The sequence below is a fragment of the Thunnus albacares genome, chromosome 4 (genome assembly GCF_914725855.1).
Source record: "Thunnus albacares chromosome 4, fThuAlb1.1, whole genome shotgun sequence".
Classification (NCBI taxonomy): Eukaryota; Metazoa; Chordata; class Actinopteri; order Scombriformes; family Scombridae; genus Thunnus; species Thunnus albacares.
In genome coordinates, this window is record NC_058109.1 from 17956350 (window position 1) to 17978352 (window position 22003).

Consider the following 22003-nt stretch of genomic DNA (forward strand, 5'->3'; position numbering starts at 1 on the left):
TAAAACATTAAAACACAGTTTCAGATTTGTGAAACCTTTATTCTATTTATGAAAACTAAAAAACAGTGATTTCACTGCTTTTTTCCCATCCAGACCACATCAGACAGATTAGAAAATGTACTCTATAAAGATATTGTGTAATTGTATTTCAAAAGGAAAAAAATAACTTCTCTACCTTTGTCTTTAAGTGAGAAAGAGGAGCTCTACGTGGCCCTAACTAATGAAATGGTTACGTGGAATCATGCTGTGAATTTCTAGCCACAAGATCAGTGAAATTGCCCTTTTTTGTGACAAGGGTGTGGATGTTTTTTCTGATTTTGGAAGTTGAACCTCAGCTCCTATAAGTCTATAACAAACTGTGTAGCCAAAATAAAGACACTCAGATCCTTATGGACAGAAATGGCCCCATTTAAACCCATTAAAACCACAGTTTTTGATCCCATGACCACTACAGCATAAAATCAGGCAATATATTATATCAGGCTTTCAATCTAGAGCCCTGGCTTCAAAATTGTAGTTTTTACTATTTTCCACCAGATTGAGCCATTTTGTCATGTTTGCCCTATGGGCCAAATACATACTATTTTCATCCACTAGGGGCATTGCAGCTGTATTATGGAGGATCATGCAAATGATGCATAATGCACTTTTTGCATAATGTCAAAAAGCGCATTTGAGTTTACATGAGGAGACAATACTTACATTTAAAATATTGTTCTTCATCAATAAATAAAATAAGGCCAGCTGTTAGCAAACTTTTCATTGATCTAGACAATGCACCAGATGTATTGTCTAGAGCAATGAAACGTTTGAGAGCATGAGAACATGTGTGAAATTTTGGACCCTGTTCAGTTAAATGCCATAACTACTCACCAGCATTTCAACGGTTAGAAGTAGGGGATGTGTACAAATTGTAAAGGCCTTACAGGCTACAAAAATCTACAGTTCACATAGAGAACAGGACATAAATCATCTGGTTCATGCAAGTCTGACTTGTTTTGTGGAATAGATTTTTGAAAATTCTGGATATGATGGTATTCAATTACATCATTGCAATATCTGTAGTTTAATTCAGAAACTAAAAGGAGTGTTTTCTCTTAAAGTGAAAATGTATTAAGAATTAAGAAATATATTTAAATAGACTTCACCTATGCAATAATGCATATGAAACTACTAAAATCATTCTGCGCAGAGTACATTTTCTGGTACAATTATATTTAATTTCACAAACAAGTTAATTAAATGATTAACTTGTTAAAAACATTTCTGCTGAGGTGATAAAATATAATAAAGACCACAATAAATCACTTCTGTCATTTATTTTCTGTACAGACATTTTTTGTAAAACTGTACAATTTTTTTAACATGCTGGGAAAAAAGAAACCGTTACCACAGAAGAAATATAAAACAAATATGTAAACAAGGAAAGGAAATTTACTGTGCATATGTACAATTTATAAATTATATTATTCATCATCTTCATACGCCTCCATTACAGATTATTTCTACTATCCGGGTTAACCATTATGGCAAGAGGCAAAATAATCATAGATCATACATGGAGTAAAAATCAACAGACCCTCTTTTGCTTCAAAGCTAGTTCGCTGACGTTGTTGATTCAGACATGGTTGAGCTCAACCTCACCATCTGATAATGAGTCCACCCAAAAAGCAGCATTTCATCTGCAGACCACTCACTCCAGTTCAGTGAAGCGAGCAAACATGGCTTTACGGACTGCGTCTTTGTACGTGTCAGAGGCAGAGAGGGTGTAGTTGGTGCCTTTAGTGCCGAGACCAGCTCCCTTTGTTCTCAACTGTGCCTGAGGAGGAAAATCACAAATATCTTTTGTAAGTCATCCCTAGATCTTTACATTGGTTTAATAGAGCCAGGACGCATATACTGCACAGTATTCATGCTGATGGGTACCAGGTACACCCCTACTAATTGTTTTGAATACCTCAATTGGTGCAGTGATGCCCTGCTGGTTGCGACCAAGACCTTTACCCTCCTTCCAGCCCATAGCCTGCAGCATTTTGTTCCCGATGTTGTCACTGTTAAGGCCGTCTTTAGTGGGCTGCTCATAGTTACTGTACAGGAGAAAAGGAAATATTTAAACTTTATTAAAAACACATCAAATGAAACAGCTTGCATTATGCAAGGACTGAAAAATAATATTTTATAAAAAAATCAGTTATTAAATAAATACAAAATTGCTTACATGACTGGTGTCGGTTGGCTAAATTTCTTCTTTTTAGGTGCTGGTGGTTCAGGGATGCCATATTTTTCTCTCCTCTCAGCTGCTCTGTCTCTATATTTCAACTAGTCACCAGAAGAGTAAAAACAGTTAGAATTTTATAAAGCAGTCAATTTAACAGCAGAACATTATGATTCACTAGCAACTGAGTTATTCTTTGTTCAGCCATACCTCAGTCTCTTTTCTCTCCAACTCCTCCAGCTCTGCTTCACTCATTTGGGATCTGCGGAGAACCTCCAGGTTTTTCTAGGATAGATCAGACAAACAGATGATGCATCAGTGAGTAAATGGTCTTATAGTTTCCTTGACTAGTGAGTGGACATTTCATATTCAATCATTGAGAAAATTATTGCATGATGTTACCTTGTGGAGGTCAGAGAGTTGCTGATGTCGAAGTAGACCCTCTTTATTGGGGAACTGTCTCCTACACAGCAAGCAGGCCAACTTTTTCCAGTCTGTCATCTTGTCCTGGCCTTCCTCACCACAATCAGGCTCTGCTACTCCTTCTTCAGGGTCACTGTCTCCACTGTAGGCTGCCACAAGGCCACACTAACACCACCACAGATAAACAAAGGCAGGTAAAAATACTGTTTGTATAAGTAAGTCCAGAATCCAAGTGGAGGATTTATGCATTTACAATTAAATGCACACTTAAATCTGGGTTTCACAATAACTCCTATCCTACTGAGAAAGAAAAGTTTAGTCTTCCAAAACCCAGTGATGTAGAAACCAATTACCTTGGAAGTGTTGACTGAGCTGGTCGGTGCCTCCTCTTCAGGGCTATTTAGCACCTCTGGCATGAATCTGTCTAGTCCTCCTGCCTGCTGAGAAATCAAGTCAATCCATTTAAGACATCAAAGTTCAAAGCATATATAATATAAGCAGAACTCAGCAGAATCCTACTGTTGTACCTTCTTTTCAAACAAAGTGTAACCAGCATCAGCAGCTGCTGCCTCCCTCCTCTCTTCTTGACTAATAGGTTGAAAGCTACTCTTGAAGTTCTCCTTCTGCTTATTGAGACTTTTAGCCCACCGCTCCATGTCTTTAGCTATCTGAAAGAACCAAACAGATTTGATCATGAAGTTAAAATGTAAAAAGAATGAACTCAAATATGAAAAATATCAAGAACTTCTGGCTATAACACATAACAGACAATGTATTATAACAATACCTGCTGAGCAGTCTTGCTCTTGGGCTTTTCCTTTTTCTCTTTGCCTTCTTTATGTTCTTTGCTGCCCATTGTCGCAGAACTGCTTGTTGCGTTATTTGCGTCGACTGAGGCAGGGACATATGTCTGTTTCTCACTGTCCCAGTACAGATACTGCTGAGTCTGAGAGTTGTAGTAATACTGAAAGGAGACAAACACCAACGTACATAATCAAAACAATATAAACTCCTGCCACTCTCACCAACATGACAGAAAACCCAGTGACTCATGAGGTGGTTTTGCACTACTTACATGTGTATTTGGGTCATAGTAGAGACCAGTCTGAGGATCGTAATAGTAGCCTGAGGACTCATCGTACTGATAGGAGGATGTATCGGGAACGACTGGGAATTATAAAACATAATGTTATTAAAACTACTGAAGAAAACTTCACTTGCTAGTAACAAGTATTTGTAGTCAATAATGCTTCTTTCAAAAACATAAAGCCAGAGTACTAATATACTACTACCAAGACAATAAAGTGTGTCTGGAGAACTCTTCACCATCAAGTAATCTGAGGTCCAGCTGGATGTCCATATATTTGGTCAGTCATATAAAAGACTAGTCATGGCTATATTGTTTATAAATTTAGAGCTTTGAGTTGGTTTGTACCTCAATGTGTATTCGTCTAAAAAAAAGATTTAGGAATTGCATACTGCTCTCACACATCAGTCAGAAACAAATTCCTATGTCCCAAAGCAAACACTGTAATATACTGTACACGACAGTGTCCAGAAGATGAGGATTTTCTCTTTATGCATGCCACACTTCAACAGAACAGGTTTTAAGTGATCTTGTGTGCTCATACCAGTACTGGTGTCTGCTGTCTGTCCAGAGGCTGTTAATGTACTAGCTGCGGTAACAGTGGCAGCAGCAACAGGAGCAACAGGCACAGACACAGCTTCAACACCTGAAAGGTGTCCGGTTTGGGGTTTTGCCTCCAACTGATGGGCGAGTGGCAAAGCCTGCAATAAATGTAATTGTTACCCCGTGTGTGTTTATAATGGTACTATAGTGCAATTACAGAATTAACCAAAATATATACATTACCTGAACAGCAGGCTGAGCAATTAAATGGGCTGGGTAGACCTGTGCACTCTGTGAGATAACTACTCCAGCTGCAGTTGGAACAATCTTTACACCAGGCGCCGCTAAAATTAGAAAAGTAAAGCTCTGTGAATTTCTCAAATACTCAACATCACTGTGCAAACAAAGTCAAGTTACTATGCTTTTAAGAATAGAACAGAGATATGTTATCTGTGTTTGTTGCTTTTAAATGATGGGTTTACTACTTTACTACTACTGTGTTTTTTGCTCTTACAGCTTTATTGTAAATAAATGTTAAAACATCCTGCAATTTGGCTGCATGTCATTACAAAAAGGCCCTGATAGTAGTAAGGGGTTATAAAAAGAATTCCTAACTGTAATATGTTCTAGTTTTTATAATACTATAATTATACAAAGAATGGTCAGAACTGTCCCAACATCTCAATAAGCCTTTTTAGCATGTTGTACCTCCTAGAATCCCATTTCCCTGAGAGGTGCTGGCTCCCGCTGCTTGCTGGTAGTACGCTTGGTAGTCCTATTGAAAAAAAAAAAAAAGAAATCATTTATTGAAATACATACATTAATTTTTCAGTGTGAGACATGCCAACTTTAGCTTTCCCTACTAGCTTAAGTGGTGAGCCATTACGTAACCCACATTAGTTAGTACTCAAAGGAGATGCACATACTTGTCAGTGTAAAATTCGTAACACTGGGTCAATATTTCAAACATTGTTATGATATACAGGCACAGCCTTGCATCTTATATCTTACGAGCTGTTATCAGGAATCTAATGGTTCGTAAGCTTGAAATTTGTTCATCAAATCACTTTAGAATTTAGATAAATAGGATTTCTCTGAGGACACATGCTGTAAATGTCAACTGCCACTAGATGTTACCATAGAGCCATATTTTACTGCATGCAACCTTAAAGAAACTAAATTGAAAGGCATCAAACACTGTCTTCCTTCAAGCTAATCATTACAATGTTTGCTTCTTTTGCATTGCTAACCTGTGACATCGGAGTATAGCCTTCTTGCAAGTAGCTGTACTCCGACACTCCCTCTGAAGTCTGCTGTGGCTGAAAAGGCAAAGCATGATTATGAGCCTGTTACATGATGATATTTGGAGATAATAAATAAGATGAAATTTAGAGAGAATGGACCTACCTGACTTGAGGACCACTGGGCTGCAGCAATGGCTGTGCTAGCAACAGAGAAGGCACTGACACGATTCCCATCAGGTAGTAAAAGGTCCCTAAAGAGGCAAACAAGGGTATTCCCACATTTAACTGGAGTGTTGCTGTGTCTCCCATATCTTTATTGTGTACAAAAACAGGTAACTTGAGGAAAAATACACAAGATTTGCCTAAGAAATTAAGAAGGCACACTATCCACTTAAGTTATACTTACTTTCTAGCACTCTTAGCATAATCCACTCCAATTGTTTTCCCATCCAGCTTTAGGGGAGGCTGCAGTCCCTGTAAGATGGTCAGCAGCTGAGAGGCCTCCTGTGAAAAGGAGTCATAATACATTTTAAGTGATTTGCAGACATCAGTGAGAAGCTTTTAAGACAGCTAAGGAGTATTGTTGATCTGTAGAAAAGCCATATGGAAACCATTCATCAATGGTAGGTTGGTTGTTGTATAAAGGTAAATTATGACACTGAAAAACAGTTAATTGTGTTAGATGTTCAAGAATCCTTTACCAGAGGAGAAGACAGCTGAACAAAAGCAAAGCCTCTGTTCTGGCCTGTCTGCTTGTCCTTGATGAGGCGAATGTTATTCGATGAAAGATTAGCATATGGTGCCAGGGCTGTCATGATGGCTTCCACGGAGGTCAGAGGTGCAATATTTCTCAGGATGATTGCTGTTCAAGACAAAAGTCTATATTTAAAAACAATCTACCACAGCCAGTGACCTTTCTGTTCCAAACAAAGTGGTGTATTACATCTATTAAAATAAGTCCTTACTGTCGCCATAAAAATCTCCGCTGGGTTGAGTTTCTGTGACTCCATTATTATTGCCGGTCTCACTTTCTGTTGAGAGAATGACAGAGGTAAGAGGTGCATTAACATAACCTTCAGAACTGTGTAATCAAAGAACTGGAAATGAGGTATGATGTCAAACGTATTAAAAACTTGTGCTAAGAAGTAGTGAGTGTTTACAGTATCATATTGACTATTTCATGAATTCCATTATGTTTTTTACCCATTTTGTATTGTTCTCAGGTGGACAAAATGAATGCTATCTCCCATCTATTGACTTTCTCTAGATCTAAAACAGTGACACCACTTAAGAATCCATAGAATTTGGTTTACTAGGCTTCTACAACTCCAAATGCACAAATTTTGCGCTGCATCCCAGCACTGTTGCCTCAGGCTGCCTGGATGTTGGAGTCAGTGGCCTCTTGTTGATTTAGCTACTTACCAGCTTTGGCTGCTCCACACCTGAAGCACTTCAGCCTCCTCCGGAAATTGTACAGGCCACACTGCAAGTAACCGTTCACATCATTTTTATTATACACCTACTAAAGCCCTTAACAGTGCTGCCTCAGAGAACACGCAATCTATATTGGTGCAGCATACTATACCTACCTGAGACACAACCTAACCTTTACCACGTATCCAAATGGAGGTGAACCACAAAATAAGATAACAGAACTGCAAATACGAACTCATTCGCCAAATATTTATATGTGTGCGGGTGTTGTAGCATTGTTTGGATAATGTGGTCATGAAATCAAGACAGATCATTAACTTACAGTATTGCAGAGCCAGTCTTCATACTTGTTTCTGGGGTGACTGTAGTGCATGTCCACGCTTTTGCCTTGGATGGTCAGACGTTTCTGAAAGAGGAGGACAAGTATCACTCAAATATCCGTGGCAAGCATCAATCTCATCAACAGAGCAAGCAGTGTTGGAAGGGAGCGAACGGGGAGAGGGACCCCCACAGATAGCCTTTGTGTTAAAGACAGGCACATGATGTATATGTGAGCATGATGTATAGAGGGTTCTTTAAGTGTTTGGGACCCGAGTGCCCAGGCTGAGCTGGAGCAAAGTGTATAATGTGACCCTAATAGACAATTTTGGCTGCTTTCTGTAAAACCAGAGATTCCCACAAAATCTCTTCCAACAAAAATGATAAAAAGGAGAAAATGACTTTCTAAAAAGAAAAAAAAGGAAAGGAAAAAAAAGCCCCATCTACCAAGGGTTCGACTTAAAAAGAATAGTTAAGTTTAAAGTAAACTCTGAAATCTCATTGATAATGCCTCTAACAGCAAGGTAAAGAAAGTGTGTTCATTGTCTTAAATACATATACATTATGGAGATGACCTCATAATACCAGTTAAAACTGCAGGTTTGATGTTACTGTCATTATAATAAACTAACCAGAAAGCTTGTTAAAAAATAAGTTATGTATCATGAATATAATCATCTCTTAATATACAAATCTTTATGGTCTGTGGCATTCAATCCATGGATTTTTCAAACAGATCTGTAAATCTTCCACACTACTTATTCAATGCATTGTGGTTGCCATTTTGGTTATTTTTCCAAGATCCCCAAGATTAAAACTAGACTTGGCGATTGTGAAGCAACCTGATTGGTCTCCATCCATCGGGTAGCATCTTGCAAGTGATAAAAGTCCACGAAGGCGAAACCACGGCTTATACCTAGAGACAGCATTCAAATATAGACGGGAGGCGTGTTAGTTAAGAGTCCATGGGCATATTATTCAAACTGTTCCACAAACTGCTTCACGACCCAGGCCCTGTTTGGTAAACAATAGGCCACTCCATAGGAGTTTTACCATAGCAAGAAATCCTGCTGAATACCATCGTTTACACCACACTCAAAAACAAAGTGCGTGTTTGCCAATTTACTTACTTAAAAACTGTTATTGCTGTTCTTACTTACCTTAAAAAGATTCACAATGAACTGAAATTATAAGTCTTTAATCAACATCTTAAATAATTTTGCAATTAACTCGATACAAATCTGTCCTAGCTGCTATGGGAAAATGGGTCTGAAAGGAAGCAGATTGGCCCTATGGTCAAAGACTGGGGGAAGGTCGGGGTCCGTCGTGTATCTGCTTCTCACCTGTCTTCTTTTTCATCAGCCTGACATCTACTGGCTGGGGTCCCTCCAGTTGGTCTATGGCAAAACAAATCTGAATAACAACATACAGACAGTATGTTAACATTATGATTCAAAACTAGCCCCATTATGAAGGCTTTCCATCTTACAGAGTGAGTGGTGCACCCACATTGAACTATACTTAACACAAAAGAGGTTGGAAATGTTTGCAAACAAAAACAAAGACTTACATCTTCCTCAGTGACATGAGGAGACAAACCCCAGAGCATGATAGTCTTGCTCTTCTTCTCCTCCCCAGATTCCCTTCTGTAATCCTGCTCTGGGTAGTCTCCATCAGAGTGATAACCATCTTCTGATCTATCACTGTTACGTCTTTTCCGTTCCCTTTGCTTGAATACAAATAAATCAGTGTATCAGTTAAGTGTGGATGACATTATATCACATTAAAAGTCACTGAATATTGAAATAAATACCTCTGGACTGTCTCTAGATCCTCGACGATCTCCTTCATAACGATCGCTACGTCTGTCTTCTCCCCAGCGACGCATATTGTGATCACGCTCTTGGTCTCTCTCTCGTCTGTCGCGCCATTCTGATTCATCACGAGACTGGTCAGAGCCATATCTACCGCTACGTTCAGTCCGGCTTATCCTATTCGGCAAGACAGTGGAAAGAAAAGTAAAACACTGCAGCAAGACTAGTGTCCAATTGCATGATATTCCTCAGAATATAATCATATAACTGAGTCATCATGAATTCCTGTTGGTGAGCTTGCCTACATTATTATAAGAGCCAGTGGTGGAGGAAGTAATCAGATTGTTTACTTTAGTGACAGAACTGATACAACGATGTAAAACTACTCCATGGCAAATAATAGTTCTGTATTCAAAATCCTACTTCAGTAAATAAACATAAATTATTTTTTACAAGCAACTTAAATAACGCATCAAAAGTAAAAGTAAGTAAATTGGTGGTTCACCTTTAACAATTGCTTGTATTTCACAAGCTCATCATATGTTTTGTTTCTGTAAATTCTTATTCTGAAGAGTGACTAGTAACTATTCTGTCAAATGCCTGTATTGAAGTCCAGAGTACAATATTTCACTCTGAAATGTGGTGAAGTAGAAGCATAAAGCAGCATAAAACAGAAATACTTAAGTAAAGAACATCAATTTCTCAATGTGTGTTGTGAGAAAAGAGAAGCTGATCAACTGTGTAACAAAATAACATACAGTTGGTCAGCGGTCACTGTCTCATTTCAACAGTAACGGTGCATTAAACAACTCTGACATGCAACTGTCTGACAGACTGGAAAGCACAATGCCCTGCTTGTCTCGCCCTGCTGAAGAAGCTACCATAGTTGTAGTTATTTTGTTATTGTGTTTTATCAATTTAAACATTTCCCATGTCATTTTAATTCCAGTTTGTTTTAAATGTTGCTTCCATGATTTAATCCGCTATTTTATCCCAGTTAAGGTAACTTTCCAATTTGCTATTTAGATTTCCCATGAAATAGCAACTTTGGTAAGTATTGCCTTTACTAAGACAAAGTAGAACGGCAGTACAATAATTGTGTCAACTGGTGGGAATTTTTGCGACCACGAAAAACGTATTTTACAACAAAGTCAAGAAATTCTTTAAATTTGGCAGTAAAATGGAGGGAGAATGTTTAGGATTAAGTAGCAATATTAGGTTACACCTCCACAGGGGTTGAAACTGAAATTATCCTGGTTTCAAGAATACAAAAGTTTTCTGAACACTATGGGATTATGGGCTTATAAATTATAGTTAGGGGTCTATAATGTAAAAATACGCTCTCGCTACCTTTGAAGAAGGAGCACATATTTGGACTGCTATCATAGCTAGCCACACCTACCATGGCGAACGGCGCTGGCATTTACTCACCTTTTATCAGCTCCCATTTCTCCCTAATGCTTCCGTACACAACCGACCTCTGCAAAAAAAAACAAAAAAACACCATGAGTTCAGAGTTATTTAAAACGCTCGTTTTTTATTGTCAAGCTCAGCGACGTAACAGCACCCGTAACGTTACAGTTGAACTGGCTTTTTTTTTTTTTTTTTAACTGTGCACAATAATAATGATAGTAAACCATTACATGGACCCGGGTCCACGGTTAACAAACATACATAACTTAACTCAAAACCAACGACGCCATTGAGAAGCTATAAGCGGTTTCAATTTCGAGTCTCAATGTACAGTTACTTACCAGTGTAGGTTATGAATAATGTTAATAGCCACTAACACTCTCTAAATCTCTTTGCAAAGTTGTGGGTAAGAGAATTCATCTCACGTTCAAGGACTTTTCACAAAACTACGATGGCACCTTCTTTATCCCAAGATGCATTGGTGTACTCTATAACCCGGTGCATTTTGGGAATGAGAATAATTTCGCCCGAAATTTTGACTTACAGGCGGCGCCTAGTCCTTTCGGTTGTCCCTAATATGTTCTAATAAATGTCTGTGTTTAGGTTTACATTATAGATGGTTAAGAGTTAGGTCACGACCACGGATGGGGCCAGAGCTGTCTGCCTACGACAGCAAAAGTAGACGTGCTACCTGAATAGAGCTAAGAGTGCTGCCTGAAAGGCAAAGCTACGGGCAAATCGCCCACACTCTATTTCCGCCATTTTACTTGTTTTATAGCTATTTCAGCCGATCTCAGCTCTTCGCAATTGTAGTTTATGGGAATATATTATTTATTTATTTGTAATTCGACAGTTTTACATTCAGCCTGTAATTCTTACTTTACTAAATACCGTATTATAGTGTTTTATATGTATTGCGCATGTACATAATGTTCTTTCATTGTCATACTTAAGTCTGCGCAAAATACTCATATGATCTTCAATCAGTATGCAGGACATAAAAACATCTCTATATACAATATAACCTACATATTTTTATTCCAGCATTCATGCTCCCATGAAGTCTTGCACTATGTGTACCAAAAGTCTGTATATACAATCTGACCAACAATACCAGTCCAAACTTTTGACTGGTACTGTTTATAACGTCCATACCGTTTGCTGCGCAGCTCTTGCCTTAATGCAATAGCTATGCTACATATTTGTGTTCCCTTATCTGTTTAGCTGTATGTCTCTGTGTCCTCCAGTAAACTTATCTGCTGTTTTAATGTATTAAGAGTCACTGAGAGCTTGAGTCAAATTTCTTGTGTCAGCATACTCAGTCAATAAAGTTGAATCAGACTCTGATAAGCTACAACACAAAACATGGTCATTGTTTATAGTTTATTACAGTATTTAAATCCTGAAACATCACCAAACAGTTCACTGTACAAGAAGGTCCTTAATAAAGATGACTACACAATTAATTGTTCAACTTGGCACACAAGGATGTTCCCTTCATAAAAGCTCTGTTGTGGTAATGACACTGTGTACAACACAGATGGTCCAACAAGTTGTGCTGACACCAGAACCGGAATCAAACTCCATATCTTTTTTAAAACCAATACTTATGGAGATTATTTTTGTTTTGTAACATTGATGATGCTTGAGTCACTGACACCCAAGACAGACCCATATCTTCTATACAAATGTGGCATGAGATAAAACAACACAAAACTAGGCCTTATAATATAAAACTGGTCCACATGTTCCCATAAAAAGGAGGGTGGAATCCATCACATTTATTCCAAAAATTCAGGGTGGGAGATGGGCAGGTAGCTCTAGGATGCTAGGATTTTGCATGGTGAGTCCTAGGTCAAGGTCTCTCCTTTTGTCACCTGTAATGTCAGATACATAATATTATAATGTGATACATGACTTTGAAATATTCAAAGAACAACAGCGAGAGGATTATTTAAATTATAATGCAATATACGTACTCTTGCTTCAATATATTCAATCCTCCTCTCCAACGCTGTCAGCTTCTCATTCAGAGTGGCCAAACGGGACCGACACGACATATCTGAGGGAGACAAATTGCATTTTGAATGTAACCGTGAACAGTCATGACATTTTATCATATATGTCGACGCTGTCAATTACATCGACACTACAGAGAAATGAACATCATCATTATGGATGACTACTGCTAAGAGAACATTACTCAATTTCAAGTATTATGTTATTGCTAGTGTAACGTTATTGACGGAAGAGCATAGCAGCATTAGCTTTTGCGGTGGCCTAGCAGCCATTTGCTGTCTCAACACACGGATGAAATGATTGCAATTTAATGTAGTGTTTTGGCACTTGTTAGGCACATAACGTTGGTTAACAAGGAGAACAAAACGTATGGTAGCTCGACACCAAAATGTTATATTTCCACAAGGCAATAACACGATTCAGCTAAAGCTAACTGCTAACTGGGAGTGGCCATAGAAAACATCAACATCAATGCCTACGAACAGCTGCATAGCTAGCTTATCTAGCTATCTACACTCTTATCCACATTAGTAGCGACACAGCTCGTAAATCGTATTGTCGAAAGGTGATCCTTACCAAAGGAGTTAAGAAAGTCGGCGATTTTTTTGATGCTGCTCGTAATTACTTCTATATACTCTCGATTCGCCCAGTCTTGGTGAATCTCTCTCTGCACTGGATCTTCCTGGCCAGCCATGTTGGACGAGTCGCAGCTAACCGTAACGTTAGCGTTCAGCCAAATGTACCCTGCGTTCAACCAGGAAACCGTAAACGGGAAAATGCTGATGTAATTGTTTTATATCTATGAATAATTATGAAAACAAACTCATCGCAAGCGACCTTTACTACATTTTTGCATATATATTATACGTTAGTGATACATAATTAAGTTAAGCAAGATGACTATTCCGGTAACGTTAATTGAAAACATTTTGGGGCTGATGTGAGGCGGCCACCAAAGTTTACTGTTTTCTCAGTAGAAACAATGAATTGGACCAGCCTCATGAGTTGGTAACGTAGCCATGGGACGTGAAAATGCAGGTAGTTAATTAAAACACTCACCATTCGTCTAAATTTCTAATATCAATCTTCGCAGGACTGTCAAAACTACTGTTACGGCGGTTGCCTAGCAACGTTCCAAGTTGCCAGTGATTTTATTTACATCAATAAACACAACTTATATTTCAAGAGTCCCTTCATTTTCCAGATGCCTAATTCTTTGGCATGTTTCTGTGTTTGTATGCATTGTACACATGACAGTAGCACTTCTTGTGACATAAAATGTTTATTTTCTCTTCTTTAAGTCATCTCAATGAAGATATTTGTGATTTGTGCTTTTACATATGCATCAGAAACTCCCCTCACAAAAAAGGTTTCAAGGAGTGTCATCATAGAGTAAACATGCTGAACAACCATAGTGTACTGCAGTTGACATATCACATTTTTTAGGAGTGCTGCTTTAACTGTGAAACCATGATTACATGTCAAAACAGATGTGTGACTAATGATTACTCTTTTTGGTCAGGCTGGTCATAACTGATAGGCTATCTCTCCAACAGCCATGAAGTTTACTTGACCCTCTTTAGCAGCTCTTTAATATCTGCCTCAATGTCAATGGTGAGGAAATTCCTGCTGTAGCGTTTGTAGGGCTCCCCATCAGGACTGACCAGGAACTTCTCAAAGTTCCAGGAGACGTCGTTCCTACTGACAGGACTCCAAATGATGAACTTTGGATCATTCATGAGAGCCATGGCATCGTCACAGGGGGATGGGAGCCTTTCCTTTAAATACACAAACAAGGGATGGGCATCTTTTCCATTCACATCCACCTTCTCAAGAAGCTGGAAATTTGGTTCAAAGCCATTCCCTGGACGGACATATTTCAGAGATCTTAGGATTTCATCATTCTTGCAATTCTCCTGTGATAAAAAAAATACATAAAAATGAAATTAATTACAGAGAAGACAGTCATCAAGTTGATTGAGAGCTCATAAAATAAGGCTAGTGGTGGAAAGTATGTGCATTTGCTCCAGTACTGTACTGTAAACACCGTGGAGGTACTTACTTTACTGGGAGTATTACCTTTTTATGTTATTTCAACTTCTAATTCAGTACATTTCAGAGGAATTGTTTTTACTCTACATTAGTCTGACAGCTGCAGTTAGTGCTGTATTTAGCAGATACTGATTTTTACATACAAAACACATGTTCAAATGATAAAGTTAGAGGCACTGTTATAGATTAAACTACCCACCAGTATTTAAAGTCACCTTTCTATGAGCAACAACATTACGTGCTGCTTTAACATTAATGCCTCTGTAGTAATCCAATAATAATATAGTATATTTATTTATGTATATGTTAGAATGACACTTGAAAGAGGCTAATCTGCTGCATTCAAAAAGTCCCAAAGTAGACTGAAAACATTAGTGTTGTTTAATAGCAAGACATCCTTGAAATTCAAGATTTCTTGATCACAGTAAGAATTTATGACAACATAGGTGTTATGGCATGTGTTTTCAATAAACATTTTCAGCATTAAGACATCAAAAGTCTCGCGTGCGCCTTACTCCACTGCTGACCATCGCTAATATCCACAACAATAGCCTACATATTATTATTTTTGTTAGTCTGATTAAAAAGCAAAAAGACCTTTTGAGCTGTTGAAACAATAATAAACAAGACAGTGCCTATTTTATATACAATGTAAATAATTTCCTGCCATGGGAAAACAGGCCTTTGTAAACCACTTTTGAATTCATGGCCTACCTGATGCCCAAACTGATTGCAGGGCACACCCAGAATAACGAGTCCCTTGTCGGAGTAACGAGAGTGAAGCTCGTTCATCTGTGTGTAGTCCCTGGTTGTTGTTCCTCAAAGAGACGCGACATTCTCAATGAGAACAACTTTCCCCTTCAGGGCAGACAAACTGAACGTTTCTCCAGACAGCAGCTTAACTGTCAGGTCGTAAAACCTTCTCACAGCCATTCTTACGAATTCCGAATTCGATGTAAAGCCACTTGACCGCAGAAAAACTACGAGACTTGATTTTTCAGGCGCTCCAATGTTAAAGAAGTTATAGTCCAGCCCTCACTTTATTAATGGGCGGGTCATGTGTGACAAACCACCCAAGGCTTATTGTAAAAATTGGCAATTTGAAAATAATTTATTTATTTTGTGTGTTTGTTTTTTGGGTAATTTTCACTGGATTGACAAAATAACATTTGCCATTTCTTGAACTTTTGACTCAAATCACACGATGCAGTTTCACTGACAAGGAAGTAGCTCGCTTATACGATAGTTGTGTTATGAATATTATTATCTAAGACTAGTAAGTCAGTGTTTCTTAGTGGTCTATTACACTTTTGACTTTACAGTATAGCTTACATAAAGTCGTGTCGTATTCACCTGATTTTTATTTTTTATTTTTTTACCTTCCATTCAGAATAAATTACAAACAATCAGTACAAGATAGGGGCATAAAATAATGTATCTGATGCAAACAATGACACTTAAAGAATTTATGAACATGTGGAAAAGTTGGCCATGCATAACCTACAAGCGCTAACCCTCCACAACTCCACATAAATGCAAATTATTACAAGGTGAAAATGTTCGACATGGATATCACAGGTTTAGGCCATGGTTTAGGCTATATTTACCTGTAGCTAAAATCACCCCCTTTGTCGGCAAAAATGGTACTTTCCAGGAAGTCTCGTACAATGTGCCTCTTTGATGTTTTGTTTCGTTTGTTTAGTGAAACAATTCAAAGTTCCGTCCGGATAGCTGCCGACTGAAAACCGCAAAACTGTTTCTTAAAAAATGCTGGACGGTTACAGAAAATTTAACTGCATTTAGTGCTCGTAAACAGCTGAATAACCAGCTAACGGTACCTGAGCCGCCTGCCATTCAGCTATCATGCCAGACTGGGTCACTTTGTGTGCGGTCATTAGCTTGCTGTTAAGTCTTCTAACGGTAGCCTGTTACTTTTTCTACTCGGGACTCCTGTCAGACATTACCGTACTAACTGGCTCTCCTCCCATAAAGAAGATTACATTCGCTTACAAATTCAAAAAAGGACCGTACAAAAACTGCGGACAACTTTTTAAGGAGTCTTACAGTATTGGACCAAAGCTTTCATGTATCGGAATATTTTATGATGATCCTAAAAAGGTAAACAAACACAGCACAACACTCTCAGGAGAACAACAGTTTGTTTAACTCGTGTTTTTAAAGCATTTTACTCAATAATTTAGCTTAGAAATCAGGAAGATTTTACAGTGTAAACTAGGTTATGTAGCTAGTCCACCGCTAGATGGCGACAATGTCATTCTCTTAAAACGAGTAAAGTGAGTAAAGATGAATCTCTTGTCAGCAGGTTTAGGCAACACAATTTAGACTAATTTCATTGAATCATGAATTAAGTACAATGTTCCTTTTTTAGTGGAATTTAATTTAGTCTTGACTTTCAGTCTTTTCTATTCTTAGTCCTAATTTTGGCACTGACTTTTTTGTGTTTTCCCTTGAGCAATATCGTAGCACATCTGGACAGGGTGTGGTGTGTTATGTGGATTCAGATGTCATGAAATACTATTCAAGTGCTTTCTGGTGTTGTTCATTTAAGGTCCTGAGACCTAGGTATACTGCCAAACCAGATCTTGGCAGTAGAACTCCAAACTGGTCAACATTTAACGTTTGACATAATACATTATGAAATAAATTATTTTGAACAATTTGAATCAAAGCAATAAACAGTGCTCATGTATTGATCAGAATAGATAAATGCATGATTCAAAAATACAGTGAGAACTTTAATTTCATCAAATTAGTCTTATTTTCGCAAAGCATCATTGAAATTAGTCTTTTCTATTTTCTTTAGAATCTGATATCCAATTTTTTGAGTTTAATTAATAAGACACAGTCCTTTTAGGCTTTAGCCAAAACATCTTCAACCTCATTATGCTGATCAGTAGCCTAATTAAGGGAGTCTCCTCAATGGATGATGTAATATATGTATGTGTGTTTGACAGGTCAGGTGTTATGATTTTGTGATTTGCTGGATTTGTTGTCTTGGTCACAGTGGAAATAAGCTTCAATGTGCTTCTATCCATTGACTGTAACTACTGATGTGCTGAGTTATAGTGTGTTTTAATCATCAAATAACTTCTAATGAATCAATGAATCAGTCAATAAATCAAACAACAGGCTGGTTATGTTGCATTCACCCCTGGATAACCAGCCAACTAGCTTGTCTTGTCATAGGGTTTTCACTTGGCATCAAAGTTAGAGATAGCATTACAGCAACATCTCGTTGGTTAAGTTGTAATAACCATGGCATTGTGTTTGTGGACAGGAGATGGCTAATGTGACACTGATAAATAAGTATGATCTAAAAAAATGGCAGTATGAGGCCTAGATGCATTTTGAATTATTATTTGAAATATTGTTTAAAAAATGAACTCAAGTAAAACTTATTATTGCGTAAAGAATGGTAATATGCAATTAATATTTGAAAAAGATTCACAATATATTGGTTCAGTTATATAACTTTCTGTATGTTATTTATTTCACTAAATATTGGCCTTATAGGAGGTCAGATCAAGGGTCAAGATGTCAAAACTTCCAACATCTGTGAACATGACTGAAGCTGTTGTGGGCTCCTTTATTGCCACACCAGATTGCTAAGAACACAATTAGTCAGTTGGATCTCTCTGTGAGATGTTTTCTACGGTCCCAGCTGTCCTTTGTGTGAACTCATCCATTCCCAAATCTCTGCGTCTGCAAGCAGCAAGAAATAATATCTATTGGATCTGTTTTTCTGATACTTAATCCCGCACACTCACTGGGTTCTCCATACTCATGTGGTGCTAGTTCCCACGTTTTAAAGCTGGACCAGCATGAGTTGTTTTTTCAATAGGCTACACCCAAACAGAACAAGAGGGAATGAAACAAGTAGTAGCGCCTTGAAATGGTTAAGCAATACAGTTGTGGAAAGGGTGGAAAACGGTGGCCTGACAGATTCGATCTTTAGAAATGTGTGTCTGCCAAATAGAGCACTATTGTGTGTAGACAACTGAATGTAGCTGGCTGTCATACCTATAGCAAACTGTTGACCTCTTAGCTACATGGCATAGAAACACAATGGTACACTAGTACGGTAAAATAAAGTGTAGAGCTGGAACATATATGCAATTAAGATCTTGTCTGGGATTTTCTATTATTGTAATACCATGATAATAAGATAACAAAAGATAAAACTTTATATGTATATTAGTCAAGTCAAGTCAATTTTTCCTTTATATAGCACCAAATCATAACAGAAGTTATCTCAGGGCACTTTTCATAAAGAGCAGGTCAAGACCGTTTTCTTTACAATGTTATTTACAGAGACCCAACATTCCCCCATGAGCAAAGACTGAGCGACAGTCACAAGGAAAAAATCCCTTCTAATGGGAAGAAACCTCGAGCAGAACTGGACTCTGGGTGGGCGGCCATCTGCCTCGACGGTTGGGTTGAGAGAGAAAGAGAGAGGGGGAGAGGAGAGAGAGAGATAGAAACAGACAGAGAGAGGGAGAGAGAGAAAGTAAGAGCAGGAGGAAAGAGAGCATAGCACAATGCAAGTTCCACATAAAGATGTATAGTAATAATAATTGTAATAATAATAATGATAATTACAGCAGTGGGTGTTGAGCAGGATCACGGGGGCAGTGGGTGGCTTGCAATCACAGATCCAGATTCTACAGCTCCGGAGGCAGAAATACCTGCAGAAAGCAACAGGGGGAGAGAGGAGAGACAAGAAAGCATAAAGCTACAGGAGAGAGAAGATGCTGAGTTAGTAACATGCATTAATGGGACATGAATATGTACAAATGAAGAGGGAGAGGGGGAGAGAGGGGCTCAGTGCATCATGGGAAGTCACCCAGCAGTCTAGGCCTATAACAGCATAACTAGGGGATGATCCAGGGCAAGCCTGAGTCAGCCCTAACTATAAGCTTTATTAAAAAGGAAAGTTTGAAGCCTATTCTTAAATGTAGAGAGTGTGTCTGCCTCCCGGACCCAAACTGGAAGATGGTTCCACATGAGAGGAGCCTGATAGTTGAAGGCTCTGCCTCCCATTCTGCTTTTAGAGACTCTAGGACCCACAAGTAAGCCTGAATTCAAGGAGCACAGTGTTGTAGTGGGCTGATAGAGTACTATTAGCTCTTTAAGATATGATGGTGCCTGACCAATTAAGGGCTTTGTAGGTGAGGAGAAGGATTTTAAATTCTGTTCTGGATTTTACAGGGAGCCAGTGCAGAGAAGCTAATATTGGAGAAATATGATATATATATATATATATATATATATATATATATGTATATATATATATTCCTCATTCTTGTTAGTACACATGCAGCAGCATTGTGGACCAGCTGGAGAGTCTTTAGAGACTTGTTAGGGCAGTCTGACAATAAGGAATTGCAATAGTCCAGCCTAGAAGTAACAAATGGACTAGTTTTTCTGCATCTTTTTGAGACAGGATGTGCCTGATTTTTGCAAAAAAGGCAGTTCTTGAAATTTGTTTTGTGTGGGAATTGAAGGACATATCCTGATCAAAGTTAACCACCAGATTCCTTGTGGTGGTGCTGGAGGCCAGGACAATGCCATCTAGAGTAGCCATATCATTACATAATGTGTTTCTGAGGTGTTTAGGGCCAAGCACAATAACTCCAGTTTAGTCTGAGTTTAATAGCAGAAAATCGCAGGTCATCCAGGTCTTTATGTCCTTAAGGCATTCTTGGAGTTCAGTTAACTGATTTGTTTCATCTGGCTTTGGTTTCATCTGGCTTCATTGATAAATATAATTGGGTGTCATCTGCATAACAATTAAAGTTTTTAGAGTGTTTCCTAATAATAATGCCTAAAGGCAGCATATTTAAGGTGAATAGTATTGATCCAAGCATAGAACCTCATTAACGATCCATCATTAACATGAACAAACTGAAATTGATCTGATAAATAGGACTTAGGCCTAAACCATCTTAATGCAGTTCCTTTAATGTCAATTAAATATTCCATCCTCTGTAATAGGATGTGATGGTCAATGGTGTCAAATGAAACACCGAGATCTAACAAGACAAGTCCAGAGAGAATTCCTTTGTGCGATGCAATTAGGAGGTCATTTGTAACTTTTACCAGTGCTGTCTCTGTGTTATGATGCGCTCCAAATCCTGACTGAAAATCCTCAAATTATCTATTGTTATGTAGAAAGTCACATAACTGATTAGCGACTGCTTTTTCAAGGAGCCTAGAGAGAAAGGAAAGGTTAGATATAGGTCTAAAGTTTGCTAAAACACCTAGATCAAGAATAGGCTTTTTATGAAGAAGTTTAATTACAATTACAATTACTTTTATTAAATTCTTTTTTAAAGGGGCAATAGAGTCGAGTGTCATTCGCTATGAGCCTGCAGCCCTATTAACATGATGATCAATTTGGGAGGGGCTAAAGTTAGCACAGGAGTCCTCTGTTGTCTTGAGACATGGCATTGAAATGCTGATGGAATCACTTCCTTAAATTTAGCAACAGCACTATCAGATAGACACCTAGTGTTGACATTTTTGCCTAATGGCATATGGGCAGTAATAGGAATTCAAAAGTTAGTAAATAATGGTCCAATAAAAGAGGATTCTGTGGAAATGCTATTAAATAGGCTATTCGATTTTGAAGCCCTATGCCAGAACAAGGTTGAGGGTGTGGTTAAAACAGTGAGCCAACTGAGTCTAATAATGAGATAAAGGAAGTGCTAAGACTATCATTATGGACATCCACATGAATATTAAAATCACCTACTATAATTACTTTATCTGTACTAAGGACTAAACTTGATAAAAACTCTAAAAATTCAGATTACAGATCAGGAGGACGGTACACTATAACAAAGTTTCCCAGGTTGGGTGTGAAAGACTAAGAACAAGGCTTTTGAATGATTAAGTTTAGGTCTAGGGTTGATTGAGTTGAAAATGGCTGCAACTCCACCTCCTCGGCCAGTGCCTCGAGGAATGTGAGTATAAATATGACTAAGGGGAGTGGATTCATTTAAGCTAACATATTCTTCATGGCACAACCAGGATTCAGTAAGATAAAATAAATCAATATGATAATCTGATACTATATTGTTTGCTAATACAGCTTTAGATCACAGAGATCTAATATTTAAGAGTCTACATTTAATTCTCCTATTTTTTGTACTATTGCAGTGGTGGTGTCAATTTTTTGTGTATAACTCCTCTTGTGTTTACTTTTGATTTAATTGATTTAAGTGGTCACAGTTTCTATGGAGTTTTGGGTGGTTAACTGCTGTAATGGTAGAGCAGAAAAGAGTGTTGGACTGCAACTCTGCCTCCTGGTCTCCACTCTGGGTTGTCATGGTTTTGGCCTACTAATAAACTCGGCCAGATTTTTAGATATGAGAGCTGCTCTGTCCAACGTGGGATGTATGCTTTCTCTCCTAATGAG

The 22003-nt window shown here is 38.1% G+C and overlaps 4 protein-coding genes across 7 annotated transcripts in view; 1 reads left to right on the top strand and 3 right to left on the bottom strand.

The window, feature by feature from the left end:
• Positions 1-1304: 1304 nt before the first annotated feature.
• Positions 1305-10988, bottom strand: rbm5 (RNA binding motif protein 5). Of its 4 annotated transcripts, none has more exons than XM_044347764.1 (25): positions 10833-10988; positions 10510-10558; positions 9078-9255; positions 8835-8993; positions 8608-8677; positions 8107-8180; positions 7269-7352; positions 6935-6995; positions 6478-6543; positions 6214-6374; positions 5919-6016; positions 5676-5763; positions 5519-5587; positions 4977-5043; positions 4512-4612; positions 4270-4426; positions 3714-3805; positions 3426-3602; positions 3166-3306; positions 2992-3075; positions 2618-2803; positions 2426-2500; positions 2219-2319; positions 1958-2087; positions 1305-1819 (listed from the first exon to the last, which is right to left on the bottom strand). In XM_044347764.1, the coding sequence occupies exons 2-25, from the start codon at positions 10524-10526 to the stop codon at positions 1694-1696; spliced, it is 2562 nt and encodes an 853-aa protein (XP_044203699.1). In that variant the 5' UTR covers positions 10527-10558; positions 10833-10988; the 3' UTR covers positions 1305-1693. The 4 variants fall into 4 exon arrangements, with proteins under 4 accessions (XP_044203699.1, XP_044203696.1, XP_044203698.1 ...); XM_044347761.1 differs by having other exon boundaries at positions 2992-3078; XM_044347763.1 differs by lacking the exons at positions 8107-8180; positions 9078-9255; positions 10510-10558; positions 10833-10988 and having other exon boundaries at positions 2992-3078; positions 8835-8851.
• An 872-nt stretch (positions 10989-11860) lies between these two features.
• Positions 11861-13261, bottom strand: brk1 (BRICK1 subunit of SCAR/WAVE actin nucleating complex). Its single transcript, XM_044347777.1, has 3 exons — positions 13087-13261; positions 12471-12553; positions 11861-12368 (listed from the first exon to the last, which is right to left on the bottom strand). Exons 1-3 carry the CDS (start codon positions 13202-13204, stop codon positions 12342-12344), a joined length of 228 nt encoding a protein of 75 aa, XP_044203712.1. The 5' UTR covers positions 13205-13261; the 3' UTR covers positions 11861-12341.
• A 776-nt stretch (positions 13262-14037) lies between these two features.
• Positions 14038-15605, bottom strand: gpx1a (glutathione peroxidase 1a). The gene is made up of 2 exons (XM_044347776.1): positions 15277-15605; positions 14038-14426 (listed from the first exon to the last, which is right to left on the bottom strand). Exons 1-2 carry the CDS (start codon positions 15493-15495, stop codon positions 14076-14078), a joined length of 570 nt encoding a protein of 189 aa, XP_044203711.1. The 5' UTR covers positions 15496-15605; the 3' UTR covers positions 14038-14075.
• A 452-nt stretch (positions 15606-16057) lies between these two features.
• The window catches only part of LOC122980070 (testis-expressed protein 264 homolog), a 34859-nt gene continuing 28913 nt past the window's right edge, over positions 16058-22003 (top strand). The window contains exon 1 of the mRNA XM_044347773.1: positions 16058-16680. Within this exon, the coding sequence (XP_044203708.1) occupies positions 16426-16680 (255 nt within the window). The 5' untranslated portion in view covers positions 16058-16425. The remainder of the gene's footprint in view (positions 16681-22003) is intronic.